Below are 16539 nucleotides of genomic sequence, written 5' to 3'. Positions count from 1 at the left end.
TTAAAAAAACAAAAAAAAACCCAGATTTTTGTATTTAAAATCAGATTTTGTAAATACATTTTTCTTTTTAAAATAAAACACTAACCCAGAAACCAATCCCTGCAACAAACCCCAGTGCCAACTCTATCCACATATCTATTCAAGGGACACCATCATAGGACCTAACCACATCAGCCACATCATGAAGGGCTCATTCACCTGCACATCTACCAATGTGATATATGCCATCATGTGCCAGCAATGCCCCTCTGCCATGTACATTGGCCAAACCAGACAGTCTCTAAGCAAAAGAATAAATGGACACAAATCAGACATCAAGAATTGTAACATTCAAAAACTAGTAGGAGAGCACTTCAATCTCCCTGGACACTCAATAACAGACTTAAAAGTGGCCATTCTTCAACAAAAAAACTTCAAAAACAGACTTCAATGAGAAACTGCAGAACTGGAATTAATTTGCAAACCTGACACCATCAAACTAGGCCTGAATAAAGACTGGGAGTGGCTGGGTCACTACAAAAAATAATTTTCCCTCTGTTGATACGCACACCTTCTGTCAACTGTTGGGAATGAGCCACATCCACCCGAACTGAATTGGCCTCGTTAGCACTGACCCCCCACTTGGTAAGGCAACTCCCATCTTTTCACATGCTGTATATTTATACTTGCCTACTGAATTTTTCACTCCATGCATCTGATGAAGTGGGTTATAGCCCACGAAAGCTTACGCCCAAATAAATTTGTTAATCTCTAAGGTGCCACAAGGACTCCTCGTTGTTTTTCTGATCCAGACTAACATGGCTACCCCTCTGAAACCTAACAAAATGGTGTATCCCACAGAAATCTGGGAACACGTTTTGAGCCCTGGCTGCTTCCTCAACAAATCAAGAAGATTTAAAGAACACTGGCTAACTCACTTAGTTCAAGAATACAAAGATACCTACTTTGCATGATGCAGAGGCAGAGTAACTTTGTTACTACGGAGTCCAGAAATCATTTATTAAAGACATTTGAAAGGAATCGTCTTAAGGGACAGAGCTCCCTTTGCGAGCAAATCTCAGCCACTTGCTATCAGCTCGAAAGAGCCATCAAGAAAAGCTATCCATTAGTTGTCAATTTAGAATGACTTCTGAAAGCGAGCCCCAAAACTCCAGCCATCTCTTTCCAACAACCTCTTAATCCTGTTTGTAACACCTGTGTTAAACCAGCCTGCTGTCAATCTCACTTCTCATGGCCACAACTCAAAACAGATGAGCAATTTTAGGTAATGTGAGAGCTAAACATTAAAAAAAAAAAAAAAAAAAAAAACCTAAACAACCAAGTATAAGAAAAATTCACAAACACTTTGCTGGCTGGTGTGACTCACAGCTCTGGGGAATACATAGGGAAGGGAACTTGTGCACTTCAGCCACATGGATGTAGTTTAAGTCTTAATTCTCCTTTAACTCCTTTCCTCTCCCCTTTCCTGCACTAGGTGCACAAGTCTTAAAAGACAGCTTGCTACCACTTAAGGGGCACAAAAAGGAAAAAGTTGTGAAGTCACAAAAATCTGATGAAGTGAGCTGTAGCTCACGAAAGCTCATGCTCAAATAAATTGGTTAGTCTCTAAGGTGCCACAAGTACTCCTTTTCTTTTTTTAAAAATCTGAAGATTTTTTCCCCACCGCAGATTGACACTGGCTAGTAAGAGCAGGAAATAACTTAAGGTGATGACCCCTGGTAAATATTTGCATGGAAGGGGGATAAAAATTGATCATACGACATCCAGTAAGTCCTGCAGTTGTCTGCCTTTGTTTCATGTTGGGGAGTGATGTAGAGATGAATGAAGATATGCCAGTTACTGAAAGACTATACCACAAACAGCTGCCAAAAACTAGACACTGCAATCTTGCTGTAAGAGACCCATCTCTACAATCAAGATCAAGTTAATAACCAAGGCACATGCATCCGATGAAGTGAGCTGTAGCTCACGAAAGCTTATGCTCCAATAAATCGGTTAGTCTCTAAGGTGCCACAAGTCCTCCTTTCCTTTTTGCGGCTACAGACTAACATGGCTGCTACTCTGAAACCTGTGTACAGACAATGGCAGAACAGGCACTGGCAAGAACAGGTTTAAAGGAACTTCTAGCATTGCTAAGACCCATCCACATGGTCAGCTGCACACTTCCCAATACTTTCCCATCTTGCATGTTATCAAAGCCTGAAAGGAGAGCAACACCCTTTGTGCTCAGCAGAGCAACCTGAAAGTTCCCAAAGAGTCACCTCGAGCAAGGTGAAATCTGAACTGTATCCCAAAATAACTCTGAATTCAAATATGTTATTCTGAACCTCCTGCGGACTCTCTCATCAAACGTTGGGTCATTCAGCATAAGACCAGAAGCCAGTGGTCAGTTCAATCCTTGGCCTCTCTTCTGAGGGTAGGTCTGTTGCAATTAGACACTCATGGCTGGCCATTGCCAGCTGACTCAGGCTAAGGGGCTATTCAATTGCAGTGTCGACGTTTGGGCTCAGACTGGAGGCCAGGTTCTGGGATCCTACAAGGTGGGAAGGTCCCAGAGATCGGTCTGCAGCCCAAGCCCACACATCTGCACCACAATTAAACAGCCATTTAGCCTGAGCTTGATTTAGCTTGCACGGCCACACATGGATTTTTAATTGCAGTATAGATATACCTTGAGACTGCAAAAAGGAAGCCTGTTACAGTGGTTTTTGAGAGAGATAGATACAATCGCTAGACATGCATATGAGAACCAGCAACTCACTTCACATACGCAAGCAAGTCGTAAGACAGGATGGGAAGTGATGCTTATTTTAATTTTGTATTGTTTTGCTCTGGTTTGTTTCTCCTGGGCCTTTTACAAGCTTTCCAGTCTACAGGAGGGGAGGGAGACTGCCCATGGAAAGGCAGAGTTCAGGGTCATATTTCAAGTTCATTCTCTTAGCTTCAGGGCATTCGCTCCTGATGAACTGGTCAACAATGAACCTTCCAAGCATTCCAAACAGCCTACAACGGCTGGTGCTGTGGACTATTACTTTAACCAGAAGGAATGACCAGAGTTGAAGTTACTGGGAACAGCTTATCAGTTGCAGAAGATGCACTGGGGTAATAAGGTTGTAAATATTCACCAAGTCCACTGCTTCTCAAGCTGCACTAATTGTCTTCAGCCTCACATGCATTCATTACACAGCAAATGAATGGTAAGTTATCTGGACACTGTCATGCACCTTCACTAATAGAGACAGATCCCACTATGAGCAAAGCTTAGCAAATTTAACAAGAGCTACCGTTTAAGAACATAACCCCAGCCAGTGCAGCCCAGCGTTACTCCACTGATTCCTGCTTTCACTACTTCCTTTAGTTTCACAAATGCAGTCTATCTAAAATCAAAGCAGTTTGTAATTTCTACATGCAGCAGTGAAATCTGCATCTGAGCAGGATTAAAGACATCTCCCCTTCTCCCCTCCAGAGACAATGGAGAGAGATGCCTGGAAACAACTGGAGCTGGCTCTGCCCCCTTAATTGCCTCTGTAATTGGAAACCAGGCACAGAGGGCATGGGCACAGCATTGCTGGGCAAAACAGCAGCAATATTTAATCATTGGTTTAGACCATCTGCAACTGGTTTGCAGCAGCGCACGGAGTTTATGGATTCCTGAGCTCTGGATAAGCAGCCAGGTGCTGGAGTCAGTTTAATTGTATTCTCTGCTGCGAGAGATTCCTTTTCCCATTTTGACCAGCACTTGGTGCAGAATTAAAGGCATAGAGCCTGAAATCATCCCTGCCAAATTTGGCACTGAGGGAGCACAGCTTCTTGATTAAGTAGGGACACATTAACTGTTCAGAGAGGAGAAATCTGAAACAATATAAGGAAAGGAATTATTATGGTTTGTGATGGGGAAAGCAGAGAAGAGCAAGGGACTGTGCAGAATGGCCACAATAGAACAGGATTTTAATTATGTGGCTTTTTATTTGTCAGGTGGAGAAAAAGTGTAGCTACCCCCCAATAATCATCTACTAGGAGGCACCTCTGGAGCAGGATTATCCAACATTATCAAGATGGTTTATCCCACTAAATCTATTTCCTTTGCTTGCAGGGGTGAGAATCGGTGGACTTTGATCCTTTCCAGGTTCTGTTTCTATCAGAACAGAAGAACAGCCATACTGGGTCAGACCAAAGGTCCATCTAGCCCAGTATCCTGTCTTCCTACAGTGGCCAATGCCAGGTGCCCCAGAGGGAATGAACAGAACAGGAAATCATCAAATGATACATTCTTTGTCACCCATTCCCAGCTTCTGGCAAACAGAAGCTAGGGACACCATCTCTGCCCATCCTGGCTAATAGCCATTGATGGACCTATTCTCCATGAATTTATCTAGTTCTTTTTTGAACTCTGTTATAGTCCTGGCCTTCACAACATCCTCTGGCAAGGAGTTCCACCGGTCGACTATGCGTTGTGTGAAAAAATACTTCCTTTTGTTTGTTTTAAACTTGCTACCTATTAATTTCATTTGGTGACCCCTAGTTCTTGTGTTATGAGAAGGAGTAAACAACACTTCCTTATTTATTTTCTCTACACCCGTCATTATTTTAATAGACCTCAATCATATCCCCCCTTAGTCGTCTCTTTTCCAAGCTGAAAAGTCCCAGTCTCATTAATCTCTCCTCATATGGCAGCCGTTTCATACCCCAAATCATTTTTGTTGCCCTTTTCTGAACCTTTTCCAAGTCAATATCACATCAGCACGCAGTATTCAAGATGTGGGCGTACCACGGATTTATATAGAGGCAATATGATATTTTCTGTATTATCTATCCCGGTCTTAATGATTCGCAACATTCTGTTCGCTTTTTTGACGGCCGCTGCACATTGAGTGGATGTTTTCAGAGAACTATCCACAATGACTCCAAGATCTCTTTCTTGAGTGGTAACAGTTAATTTAGACCCCATCATTTGATATGTATAGTTGGGATGATGTTTTCCAATGTGCATTATTTTGCATTTATCAACATTGAATTTCATCTGCCATTTTGTTGCCCAGTCACCCAGTTTTGAGAGATCCTTTTGTAGCTCTTCGCAGTCTGTCTGGGACTTAACTGTCTTGAGTAGTTTTGTAACATCTGGGAATTTTGCCACCTCACTGTTTACCCCTTTTTCCAGATCATTTATGAACATGTTGAATAGGACTAGTCCCAGAACAGACCCCTGGGGGATACCACTATTTACCTCTCTCCATTCTGAGAGCTGACCATTCATTCCTACCCTTTGTTTCCTATTTTTTAACCAGTTACCAATCCATGAGAGGACCTTCCCTCTTATCCCATGACAGTTTACTTTGCTTAAGAGCGTTTGATGAGGGACCTTGTCAAAGGCTTTCTGAAAATCTAAATACAAGATATCCACTGGATCCCCGTTGTCCACATGCTTGTTGACCCCCTCTAAGAATTCTATGTTTCAGCTACCAGTCCAATAATGGAAGCATCCCTCCCTTAACCCCCAACCCAGTTTTGGCTGAAAGCTGCAGGATATAATAATTTTTATTTATTTTTTTTTTAAAGTATCCACAAGTAGAGAACAGGTTGAGTGACAAGACTAGCAGCCAAATCCATGAGAACTGTGAGGAAGAGAGGATTTCTTCATCCACTGCCTCCCAACAGTACAGTTATGTTGTCATTCAAAAATTATCCATAGCCCTGTAGAAGAAAAATCATTTCCCTGGGAAATAGGAATTCAAAAGGTTTAGAGAAATCAGAGAGGATATCAAATATTCCCAAGTAGATGTAAGCAAGCCCTCCCCTCCAGAGTAGAAAAGAATCAAACAGGGACCTATCTTTCATTTTCAAACAAGAAAAATGTGAGGAATAAATCATCCTTTCCAGAACAGCTGTTGAAACAAGCAAACTGAATGAAATACAACCCAACTTTGTATTTTATAACGTCTTACATACTTACAAATTTCACCACAAAATACTTGGAATAAATAACAGAGCCTGAGAAAACTAAGAAAGTAGAAACCAGTGAGAAATGAATGGTTTCAGAGTAGCAGCCGTGTTAGTCTGTATTCGCAAAAAGAAAAGGAGTACTTGTGGCACCTTAGAGACTAACCAATTTATTTGAGCATAAGCTTTCGTGAACTACAGCTCAGAGCCTCCTGTTAAATTGGTTAGTCTCTAAGATGCCACAAGTACTCCTTTTCTTTTTGAGAAATGAATGTTTTCACTTAGGATTGGAAATTGGATGGAAAGTTGGTAAAGTGGAGAGACACAAGAACAGCAAAGGGAAAGGATCTCATAACAGCAGCAGCAAGACTAGTACTGGTAGTCAGCACAGACAGATGGCTGGATGGATAGGAAGGGGACTGGAAACAGGCAAGATCAGAGACACTGGAAGAGCAAGTCCACAAAGAGTTTTAGAAAGGAAGGATGTGCTGAACTTGATCTGGAAAAAACCAGACCCCCATGGAGCTGTCAGAGGATGAGGTCGCATTTTGTTGAATACGCGAGAAGGTAAGCAGCACTCTGCACTTTCTGGAGTTTGGAGAGCTGGGAGATTTGGATGCCAGAGCGAGGTGAAGGCAGAGGAAGAATTAGCACAGGCAGGATCCCTTCCACATCATTCGAGAACAACTCACTCATTTGAAAAGGAAAACACAGAAACTACCTAAAGTCAATGGAAGTTTTTCCTCTGCGCCTCAAAGTAACAGTACTTCAGAAATTTAAACACACCCTCACTCATGGGTGGCCAACCTGGGGCTCCGGAGCCACACGTGGCTCTTCAGAGGTTAATAGGCGGCTCCTTGCATAGGTGCTGACTCCAGGACTGGAGCTACAGATGCCAACTTTCACACGTGCTGTGGAGTGCTCACTGCTCAACACCCTGCTCTGGCCCAGGTCCTGCCCCCACTCCACCCCTTCCCGCAAGCCTGCCATACCCTCGCTCCTCCCCTCCCCCCCCACCCCCGAGCCTCCTGTGCACTGCAAAACAGCTGATTGCGGCGGGCGGGAGGCATGGGGAGGCACTGATTGGCAGGGCTGCTGGTGGGCGGGAAGCGCTGGGGGCTGGATGGGGGGAGCGGATGAGGGGCTGCTGACATATTACTGGTTTCAGAGTAGCAGCCATGTTAGTCTGTATTCTCAAAAAGAAAAGGAGTACTTGTGGCACCTTAGAGACTAACCAATTTATTTGAGCATAAGCTTTCGTGAGCTACAGCTCTGATGAAGTGAGCTATAGCTCACGAAAGCTTATGCTCAAATAAATTGGTTAGTCTCTAAGGTGCCACAAGTCCTCCTGTTCTTTTGACATGTTACTGTGGCTCTTTAGCAATGTTCACTGGTAAATTCTGGCTCCTTCTCAGGCTGGCCACCCCTGCCCTAACTAATGGGCTGCCTGTGTCACAGCCAGATAAATAGAGCATATTCACAAGTGCTCCCTCCCCTAGAGGTCAGAAAAAATCCCACTTCCAGAAAGTTCTAAGGACTGCAGAAATAATCCACCTGAACATCTCTTAAATTGGAGTTTTATACTTACATATATGTTGGCGAATACATTAAAGTGTCTTTTGGTTTCATACTGTACTGAACTATTAGGCAAGGAACTAGTTTGTTCAAGAATGAAACTCCAAGTCCTTAGTAGCACGTGTGTGGAAATGCCTGAAGGGGGATCACTAGAAATCACCATACACGGTCTCATTCAGTTGCTCACAGCACAGTATTCTGGGCTCACTGCGGTCAGAGGAAATAAGTGATTTGCTACATCTGACTAGAAAAAGTTCAAACATTCTCTGATAAGGCTATCCTGGTTGTAGGCCAACCAGAGAACAAACTTCGAGAAATAACACACACTACTCAAGAGGAGGGAAACTGGATTTAAAAGGATCTGGATAAAATACACTCAAAAGCGACTTGTGCAATGTAATGGCGAACAGTAATGAAGACAGGGCTGGGAAATCAGCATAGGCTCTATTCAGGAAAAGGACTTAGCACAACTGTGGACAATAACTTAAAGCCACATTTTCAACAGTTAAGAAAGCAAGAACAATTGGAGATATCAACAGAGTACAAATGTGTTGCAGTGGTCACCCAACCAACTGGGTAAAGCTTGAGGCACCAGATTTCAGGAATTAGAAGACACCCACAAGAAAGCAGCATGGGATGTCAGGGACCACAGACACAATATTAGGAAATGTTTCAGAGTAACAGCCGTGTTAGTCTGTATTCGCAAAAAGAAAAGGAGTACTTGTGGCACTTTAGAGACTAACCGATTTATTTGAGCATGAGCTTTCGTGAGCTACAGCTCACTTCATTGGATGCATACCGTGGATGTTAGGGGGCTTATTCCTTCACCCACTTACTTCCCTGGTCCTTCTCGCATGAACAGAGAGCAACAATACCCAAAGTCCAAAGGTGCAAACAATTTGATGTTTATTGGGGTGAACTTCCAGCAAGCATGATTCCAGTTTCCTTCCTTAGTATCCTCCTTCCCAGCTCTGACACCACAGAGCCTTACACCTGTGTCCCTGTTCCCATTCCTACCCTTAGCCAAACATGATTCCAACTTCCTTACTCCCATTCCCTGTTTCCATGGTATGCATCCGATGAAGTGAGCTGTAGCTCATGAAAGCTCATGCTCAAATAAATTGGTTAGTCTCTAAAGTGCCACAAGTACTCCTTTTCTTTTTGCGAATATTAGGAAATTTTCTTCATATTTGTTGGAAGAGAGATTAGACATCTCCAACACATCCACTTCTAAAGTTGAGGGCTATGAGAAGGTAGATGAACACTATTCAAGAGGATAATATAGTAGACTAAGAACCAAAAGGTCACAAAATATACATAGGAAAAGACCTGATGCCAAGTGTACGAGGGAAGTTTTATTACTAAGAATTGTCAGTAGGATTATCAGATTAAGTCTTTTAAAAACAAATATTTCCTGTGTCACAAACTGCACAACAGCATATTAGAAATGAAGGATTTTAGAAATCTAATGTTCTTTTCACCATTAATGTTGACATTTACTTTTTGCATTTCATTCATCTGGAATAACAAAAATTGACTTGTCAGTTTCACTTTCCTGCTACAATATTTGAGGAGCAAACACTACAGAAAAAAAATAAAATTTAGATAGATTGTGTTTAATCACAATCTTCAAGAAAGTGTGAAGACATTGCCATTGATCTTGTAAGTTTTCTGCCTAAAGTGACCTAGCAGTGTCCCCTTACTGTGTGGAACAGACCAAAGGCACAGAAAGACACTGCCCTGTGGGGGGACACAAACAAACATTAGACAGTTAAGAGAAAAGCATGCAGGACCTAGGGCAATGACATACAGGTGGAAAGATCTACATATGTCCCGTGGTCTCCTTTCATCCCAAGGCATTAGAAACTCTCTATATGGGAGGTGGGGGGGATGGAGAAAGGTCAATTTGTGGATCCAAGAACTTCACTACTTTGCCACGACGAATGGGAACGTCTCTTAAGGACCGACTACCGGCCCTCCCTGGACAGCCAGCAAGGTAAGTTGCAATTTAAGACAAATTGGTGGTGCAGATGTTTACATTGCTTTCTGCTGAAAACACAGATAATTGTCCTGGGCGGACGGACCCAAAGCACACACCACAGACTAACACGGCTGCTACTCTGCACCCTGGAAGGGTCCACAACGAACGGAGGGGTTTCGTAACGAGGGCTCATTTCCAGCAGCTTCACCTCGCAGCTCTTCATAAGGGCAGCCTCCGGCCGAAGGCACAGGCACGTGGTAGCCGGGCTGTTGAGGAAGGGCAGGCCGGGGTGACCCCAAATCCGGGGTCGGGACGCCGGCGTGAGCGATGCCCACTCCCCTCGGCCAGCGGGCCACTCCCACACACCCGCAATGCCGCCTCCCGGAGTCGGGGTCCCTGCGACTGAGTCTCCCCCAGCCCCACCCCATGGCACACGGGGAGACCCGGGCCTAGCCGGGGGGGGGGGATCTCGGGTTCCCCAGCGGCTGGGGAAGTCCCACTCCCCCCCCAGCCCCGCCCCGCCCCCATGGCACACGGGGAGACCCGGGCCTAGCCGGGGGGGGGGATCTCGGGTTCCCCAGCGGCTGGGGAAGTCCCACTTCCCCCCCAGCCCCGCCCCCATGGCACACGGGGAGACCCGGGCCTAGCCGGGGGGGGGAATCTCGGGTTCCCCAGCGGCTGGGGAAGTCTCCCCCCCAGCACGGGCCCCGACCCCGAGCAGGCTGCGGGCAGAGCCCCTCCCCCGCACACAGGGGTGACACCCCCGCTCAGGCTCCGGCACCGGCAGTGGGGGGCAGCGCCAGGGAGTGCCCCACCTGCCCCCCCCAACCAGCACGGCCCCGCCCCAGTGCCCCACCTGCCCCCCCCAACCAGCACGGCCCCTGCCCCTGTGAGACCGGACCGGCCCCACCCCCCGGCCGCCCCTCACCTGGTAGCTGAGCAGCTCACCCACGTCCATAACCCCCGCACAGCGGCACCCGGCAACGGTCGCAAAACCGGAGGGATGGACAACACGCTGCCGTAAAGCGCGGTGCAAGAAAGAAAAGCGGCTTCCCCTCGGAGCAAGCAGGAGCCACGCTGCCGTAAAGCGCGACGGAGGGGGCGTGCCACACTGCTGTGAATCCTGCTGGAGCGCGAGTTACGTGCCCTCAAACGCGCGCAGTCGAGGGGCGGGGCCGTGCTGGGCAGAGGGGGGCGGGGCTGAGGGGCGGGGCCCTGCTGGGTAGGCGGGGCCGAGGGCGGGGCCCTGCTAGGCAGAGCGGGGCAGGTGGGGCACTGGGGCGGGGCCGTGCTGGGCAGAGGGGGGCAGGTGGGGCACTGGGGCGGGGCCGTGCTGGGCAGTTGGGGGGCAGGTGGGGCACTGGGGCGGGGCCATGCTGGTTGCAGGGGGCAGGTGGGGCACTGGGGCGGGGCCGTGCTGGGCAGAGGGGGGCAGATGGGGCACTGGGGCAGGGCCATGCTGGGCAGGTGGGGCACTGGGGCGGGGCTGTGCTGGTTCAGGGGAGCAGGTGGGGCACTGGGTTAGGGCCGTGCTGGGCAGAGGGGGGCAGATGGGGCACTGGGGCGGGGCCATGCTGGTTGCAGGGGGCAGGTGGGGCACTGGGGCGGGGCCGTGCTGGGCAGAGGGGGGCAGATGGGGCACTGGGGCAGGGCCATGCTGGGCAGGTGGGGTACTGGGGCGGGGCTGTGCTGGTTCAGGGGAGCAGGTGGGGCACTGGGTTAGGGCCATGCTGGGCAGAGGGGGGCAGATGGGGCACTGGGGCAGGGCCATGCTGGGCAGGTGGGGCACTGGGGCGGGGCTGTGCTGGTTCAGGGGAGCAGGTGGGGCACTGGGTTAGGGCCGTGCTGGGCAGAGGGGGGCAGATGGGGCACTGGGGCGGGGCCATGCTGGTTGCAGGGGGCAGGTGGGGCACTGGGGCGGGGCCGTGCTGGGCAGAGGGGGGCAGATGGGGCACTGGGGCAGGGCCATGCTGGGCAGAGGGGGGCAGATGGGGCACTGGGGCAGGGCCATGCTGGGCAGGTGGGGCACTGGGGTGGGGCTGTGCTGGTTCAGGGGAGCAGGTGGGTCACTGGGTTAGGGCCGTGCTGGGCAGAGGGGGGCAGATGGGGCACTGGGGCGGGGCCATGCTGGTTGCAGGGGGCAGGTGGGGCACTGGGGCGGGGCCGTGCTGGGCAGAGGGGGGCAGATGGGGCACTGGGGCAGGGCCATGCTGGGCAGGTGGGGCACTGGGGTGGGGCTGTGCTGGTTCAGGGGAGCAGGTGGGGCACTGGGTTAGGGCCGTGCTGGGCAGAGGGGGGCAGATGGGGCACTGGGGCGGGGCCATGCTGGTTGCAGGGGGCAGGTGGGGCACTGGGGCGGGGCCGTGCTGGGCAGAGGGGGGCAGATGGGGCACTGGGGCAGGGCCATGCTGGGCAGGTGGGGTACTGGGGCGGGGCTGTGCTGGTTCAGGGGAGCAGGTGGGGCACTGGGTTAGGGCCATGCTGGGCAGAGGGGGGCAGATGGGGCACTAGGGCAGGGCTATGCTGGGCAGGTGGGGCACTGGGGCGGGGCTGTGCTGGTTCAGGGGAGCAGGTGGGGCACTGGGTTAGGGCCGTGCTGGGCAGAGGGGGGCAGATGGGGCACTGGGGCAGGGCCATGCTGGTTGCAGGGGGCAGGTGAGGCACTGGGGTGGGGCTGTGCTGGGCTGGGCTGTGTTAGCAGCGTTCTGCTGGCTGCCCTGTCTGAGTGGGGGCGCTAGCTAGCCCTTTGCACCCCTCCCCACAACGTGTGCTAATAATTAATTTCTGGCCCAGCTTCCACCTGGCGCCCACTCAGCTTCCACATTGCCCTGCGCGTTTTCTTCTGAGCGCGGGCAGCAAGGCGCAGCCCCTGTTAGACAGTGGGGGCAGAGCCAGGGCGCAGGCCCAGGGGAGATTCTCACAGGGATTTCGGTGCTGCAGCGCCTTGCAGCCACTCACAGCCCCAAAGTAGGTGCCCAGGCTCCCCCGGTAGGTGTGAGAAGAGGTGAGCACCTAAGAAAGGGATTCATGGAAACCAGCAAACTGAATGGGGAGCTGCCAAAGCCAGCCCGGGTGAAATGCAGGGCCAAGGCACCAGGCCTAGGGCCCATGTTTTCAGGGGTATATGGCACCATTGATCCTGGCATTGGGTACCTGAGTGATGGGCTGGAAGGGGGCACCTCTCTCTTCTTCAGATTCCCAGCTGTAAACCCTCTCCTGGAGTCAGCCCCTTCCTACGCAGGCAGCCAATAGTCAATGGTCAGGGAACTCCCCAAGGAATCTGGGAGACCTGTTCTGCCTGATTTGGTGGCAGGCCTTGAACTCAAGCCTCTTATGGGATGTTTTCGCTGCAATTAGACACCTGTGGGTGGCCCGTGCCAGCTGGCTCCCTCGTAGACCTTCTGGCCTGGGCTCCAGCCTGAGCTCTGGTACCCTCCCGTCTCGCAGGGTCCTGGCTAGCGCCTCAGCTTGAACACAAGCCTGCACACGTCCACTGCATAAAACAGCCCCGTAACCTTAGTCAGTTGGCATGGGCCAGCCACAGGATTTAAATCCAGTGTAGACAGACCCTTGCAGCCCTGGGGAGTGCCCTGAGCACCAGGCCATTGGGTCTCTCTCAGGATTGCCTGTTGAATCTGGTCCATTTTGTGTAAAGAATTAAACATTCATTGAGAGAGAAGCGGGGTGGGGGGGTGAGAGATGAACACTCTATAGTCCAGTGATCAGGGTTTTCACAGGGGAGACTCAGGCTCAAGTCCCTGCTCCAGTGAATATTAAGCTATTTATACAACACTTCAGCAGGAGAGCTTGAGTAAGCCCGACCCCAGTCTTGCCAGTAGTCTGGTGATCAGGACCCTCAGCTGAAATGGGGAAGAACCAGGACTGATTCCCCACCGTGCCTCAGTTAGAGCAGGAATTGAACTCCCTCCTCCCAAGAGAATGTCCCGACTGGCTTACCCCCGCTGCTCTTTGCACAGGTTAGGCATACGCTGAGCAACGCTATCAGATCAGACAAGATAGATGGAGGAATGCCCAGCGTGAGTGAGAATCCAGTCAGGGTTTAGGCCTGAGCTAGGGTGCCGAGCATCTCGGTGATCTCAGGACTTAGGTGACTTTGCAAGTGCTCAGCAAGGGAATTAGGTGGCAGCCAAGTGGTGGTTTTGGGAAGATCACTGGTGTCCAGTGTTGGATTTAGGCAGCTAAATCCTTTTGTGAATCCACCCCTGATTGTCAGAAGTGCTGCGTATCCCCCACCCCACCTGAATTCAAAAAGGGTGGTGGAGATGTAGCACTGGCAACAATCAGGCCTTCGCAAACTTGCCTGATGGTACCCAGCAAGTCTGGGGCAAGGCTACCATTCTAGTACAGAAAACAGATCAACATCTGCATGGAGGAGATGTGTCAAATCACACTGGTTACCGAGGACATGACAGATAGTCAGTTTTGCTTTTCAGCCGAATACGAAGCAATGACTAGCAGCATTTGTTGACTTTTAAACAAAGGAATGATGAAGACAGAGAGCCAAACTGTCCAAAATCTTATCCAATATATTTTAGCTGTTCTTTAAAAATCAGCTTTGAGGTAAAAAATCTTTTGTAGCATAACGATAGCAGCTATTTCAGTTATCTCAGTTATCTCAGCAGGTGTCTACTCGAAGGACAGTCATGAAATTAAAAATGTAGAACATTTTCCAAGAAAGAAGCCCCTAGCATCCCCTGTTGTTTCAATAAAGTCTAGAAGATAGTCACGACAAAATTAACTCAACAAATCTGCACTCTAAAGAAGAGACAAGTAAAGGATAATTATTGGATCCTCTGCTTTCCTTTATTGAGTATTCAGATAATTCTCCAGCTGTGAAGGGAAAACACAGTCATTCTATGAGTATTGACATATATTTGTGAGCATGATATAGTTATTGGAAAGCTTGACAAGCAATGCTAATAAATAAGACATAAGCAGTTGCAAAATAAGGAAAGTACAGAAAGAGGTAAGAGCTGACCCACAGCATACAGACAGGAGCATAAACCTGGCATACATACGAACCTCAGACAACATTCACTTTTGTATTCAAAGTGACATGAAGTTTTGTTGCTCTAATTTCCCTCGTCTCCCCTTTTGTTCCTGTTGAATGATATTATCTGCCTAAAATTATGTTTTTCCTTTCACTGTGTGATACCACCTTGGGCATATACTTCACCCAAAGATCTCACAGTGGTTTACACACAGAGATTACCTTACAGAGGGGCTGTGAGATTTAATTAGGTAAGTATTGACCCATATCCTGCAAAGACTTACACACTTGGACATCAAGGGGAAATGTGAAGTCCAGCACATGGGTAAATCTTTGCAGACTCAGAGCCTTACGATGTCCAGCTTACAGGTGGGGAAAGTGAGGCAGAGAGAGGTTATTACTAATTCATAAACTGCAAGTGACAGCTTTACTAATAGTTTGCATTTAGATAGAGCTTGCCAGCTCCCAAGTACTTTACAGACACTAACTATTTCATCCTTGCAGAAAGCCCTGCAAGAAAGGTGGGTAAGTAGCATCATTCTGATTTTACAGATTGGGAAACTGAGGAGGGAAAGGGAGGCCACAGCAGGAGTCAGTCTCAGAGATTGGATTAGGACCCAGGTTTTCTTGGGGCCCAAACCCCACCTCTTTGTCGACCCTCTGTCTCTGAGAGTTTCTGCTTGTCTCCCATCAGCTTTTCAAAATAACCAGGGGCCTTCCTTCCTTTTGCTTTTATTGTCTTGCCATGGGTTCCCTAATACTAAGGGCTCTGAAGTGCGCTGGGAAGAATGGAAAGGCAGAGGGTGAAACCATGAAGCACAGGACAATGCAACTGTCTTCAGCGACTAGAGCCTCTCTTGGACATGTCCCCATCTCACACTCTGCCTGGCCTCACAAGGCTCCAAAACCACCTTATTGCTGTCTGCAAAACTGAATTCTGTCCAAGCTGCTGCAGGGCAGGATTCAATCATGCAGTGGTTTTATCCAATAAAGGGAGCTGGAGCATGGGGACAAAATAGCAAATGAAAAACAAACACAGAAACAAAACTGAGTAAAAAGAAAACGCCAGGGGACTGTAGGGCTGGAGGAAAGCAATGTGCCCTTGGTCCTGGTTCTGAACTGGACCCTGGTCTGGATACCAGGAGAGAGCGGCCAAATGCACTGAGAAGGAGAAGCATTTTTCATGCAGGAGGGAAGGAGTGTTGATTCATAGGCTCATGACTGAGAGTTTCCAAAGGAGCACAACCATGGACCAATCCATCCCTGGTACAAATCCCCTAAAGACAATGGGGTTACTCCAGAAATTATATTGGCCCCACTTGTGTAACAAGTAGGTCAGCTGCTGGAAGAAAGGCAGTGTGTCTAGCAGTTAGACCAGAGGACTAGGAGCCAGGAGACCTGGGTTCTATTCCTACTTCTCACTGGTTTGCTGTGTGGCCTTGGGCATGTCACCTAACCACTCTGAGCCTCAGATTTCCTCATCTGTAAAATGGAGATAATGCTATGTACCCACCTGTATGGAAGCACTTTGAAATCCTCAGCTGAAAGGCATGGTAGAAAGGCCAAGTACAATTCAACTAAAGGCTTGGGGGAGCGGGGCCTCTGCTGTCTACCCCTGAAAACCCAGCGAGTCAGGAACTCCCTGCATAGCCTAAAACAATGTCTCTCAGTGGGGGATGTATGTGGGGTTTGCTTGCAGAGAGAAGCTACTTCCCCGACAAAGGGAAAGGCTAGGGCTGTCCAGGGACTCAGCATTCATACCCCTCCCGCCCTGGCGCCGACCTCAGTGACTTAGGCCCTGACCCTGCATGTGGCTGCCCACATCCAGAGCTCTGTGCCTATGCAGAGCAGCTTGCAGGATGGGGGCCTTGATTCATCACCAGCAGCTAAACAGCTGAGCCAGGGGGACACAAACAGGCCAAGAACCAGAGCCAGAGAGATGAAAAGCAGCTCCTGCCATTCAGGTACCAAGGTCTCACCTGGGGAAGGCATGAAAGGCCCTACGATTAGTTCTCTTGGAGATGAGGGCCTCAAC

General features: G+C 49.2%; 1 protein-coding gene across 1 annotated transcript in view; it reads right to left on the bottom strand.

The window, feature by feature from the left end:
• The window catches only part of CTNNBL1 (catenin beta like 1), a 102621-nt gene extending 92061 nt beyond the window's left edge, over positions 1–10560 (bottom strand). The window contains exon 1 of the mRNA XM_077832089.1: positions 10422–10560. Within this exon, the coding sequence (XP_077688215.1) occupies positions 10422–10451 (30 nt within the window). The 5' untranslated portion in view covers positions 10452–10560. The remainder of the gene's footprint in view (positions 1–10421) is intronic.
• Between the last annotated feature and the right edge of the window lie 5979 nt (positions 10561–16539).

This window comes from Eretmochelys imbricata, chromosome 13 (assembly GCF_965152235.1).
Source record: "Eretmochelys imbricata isolate rEreImb1 chromosome 13, rEreImb1.hap1, whole genome shotgun sequence".
Taxonomy (NCBI): Eukaryota; Metazoa; Chordata; order Testudines; family Cheloniidae; genus Eretmochelys; species Eretmochelys imbricata.
The sequence above is the reverse complement of the archived record's forward strand: the minus strand, read 5'-3'. Positions and strand labels throughout refer to the sequence as shown.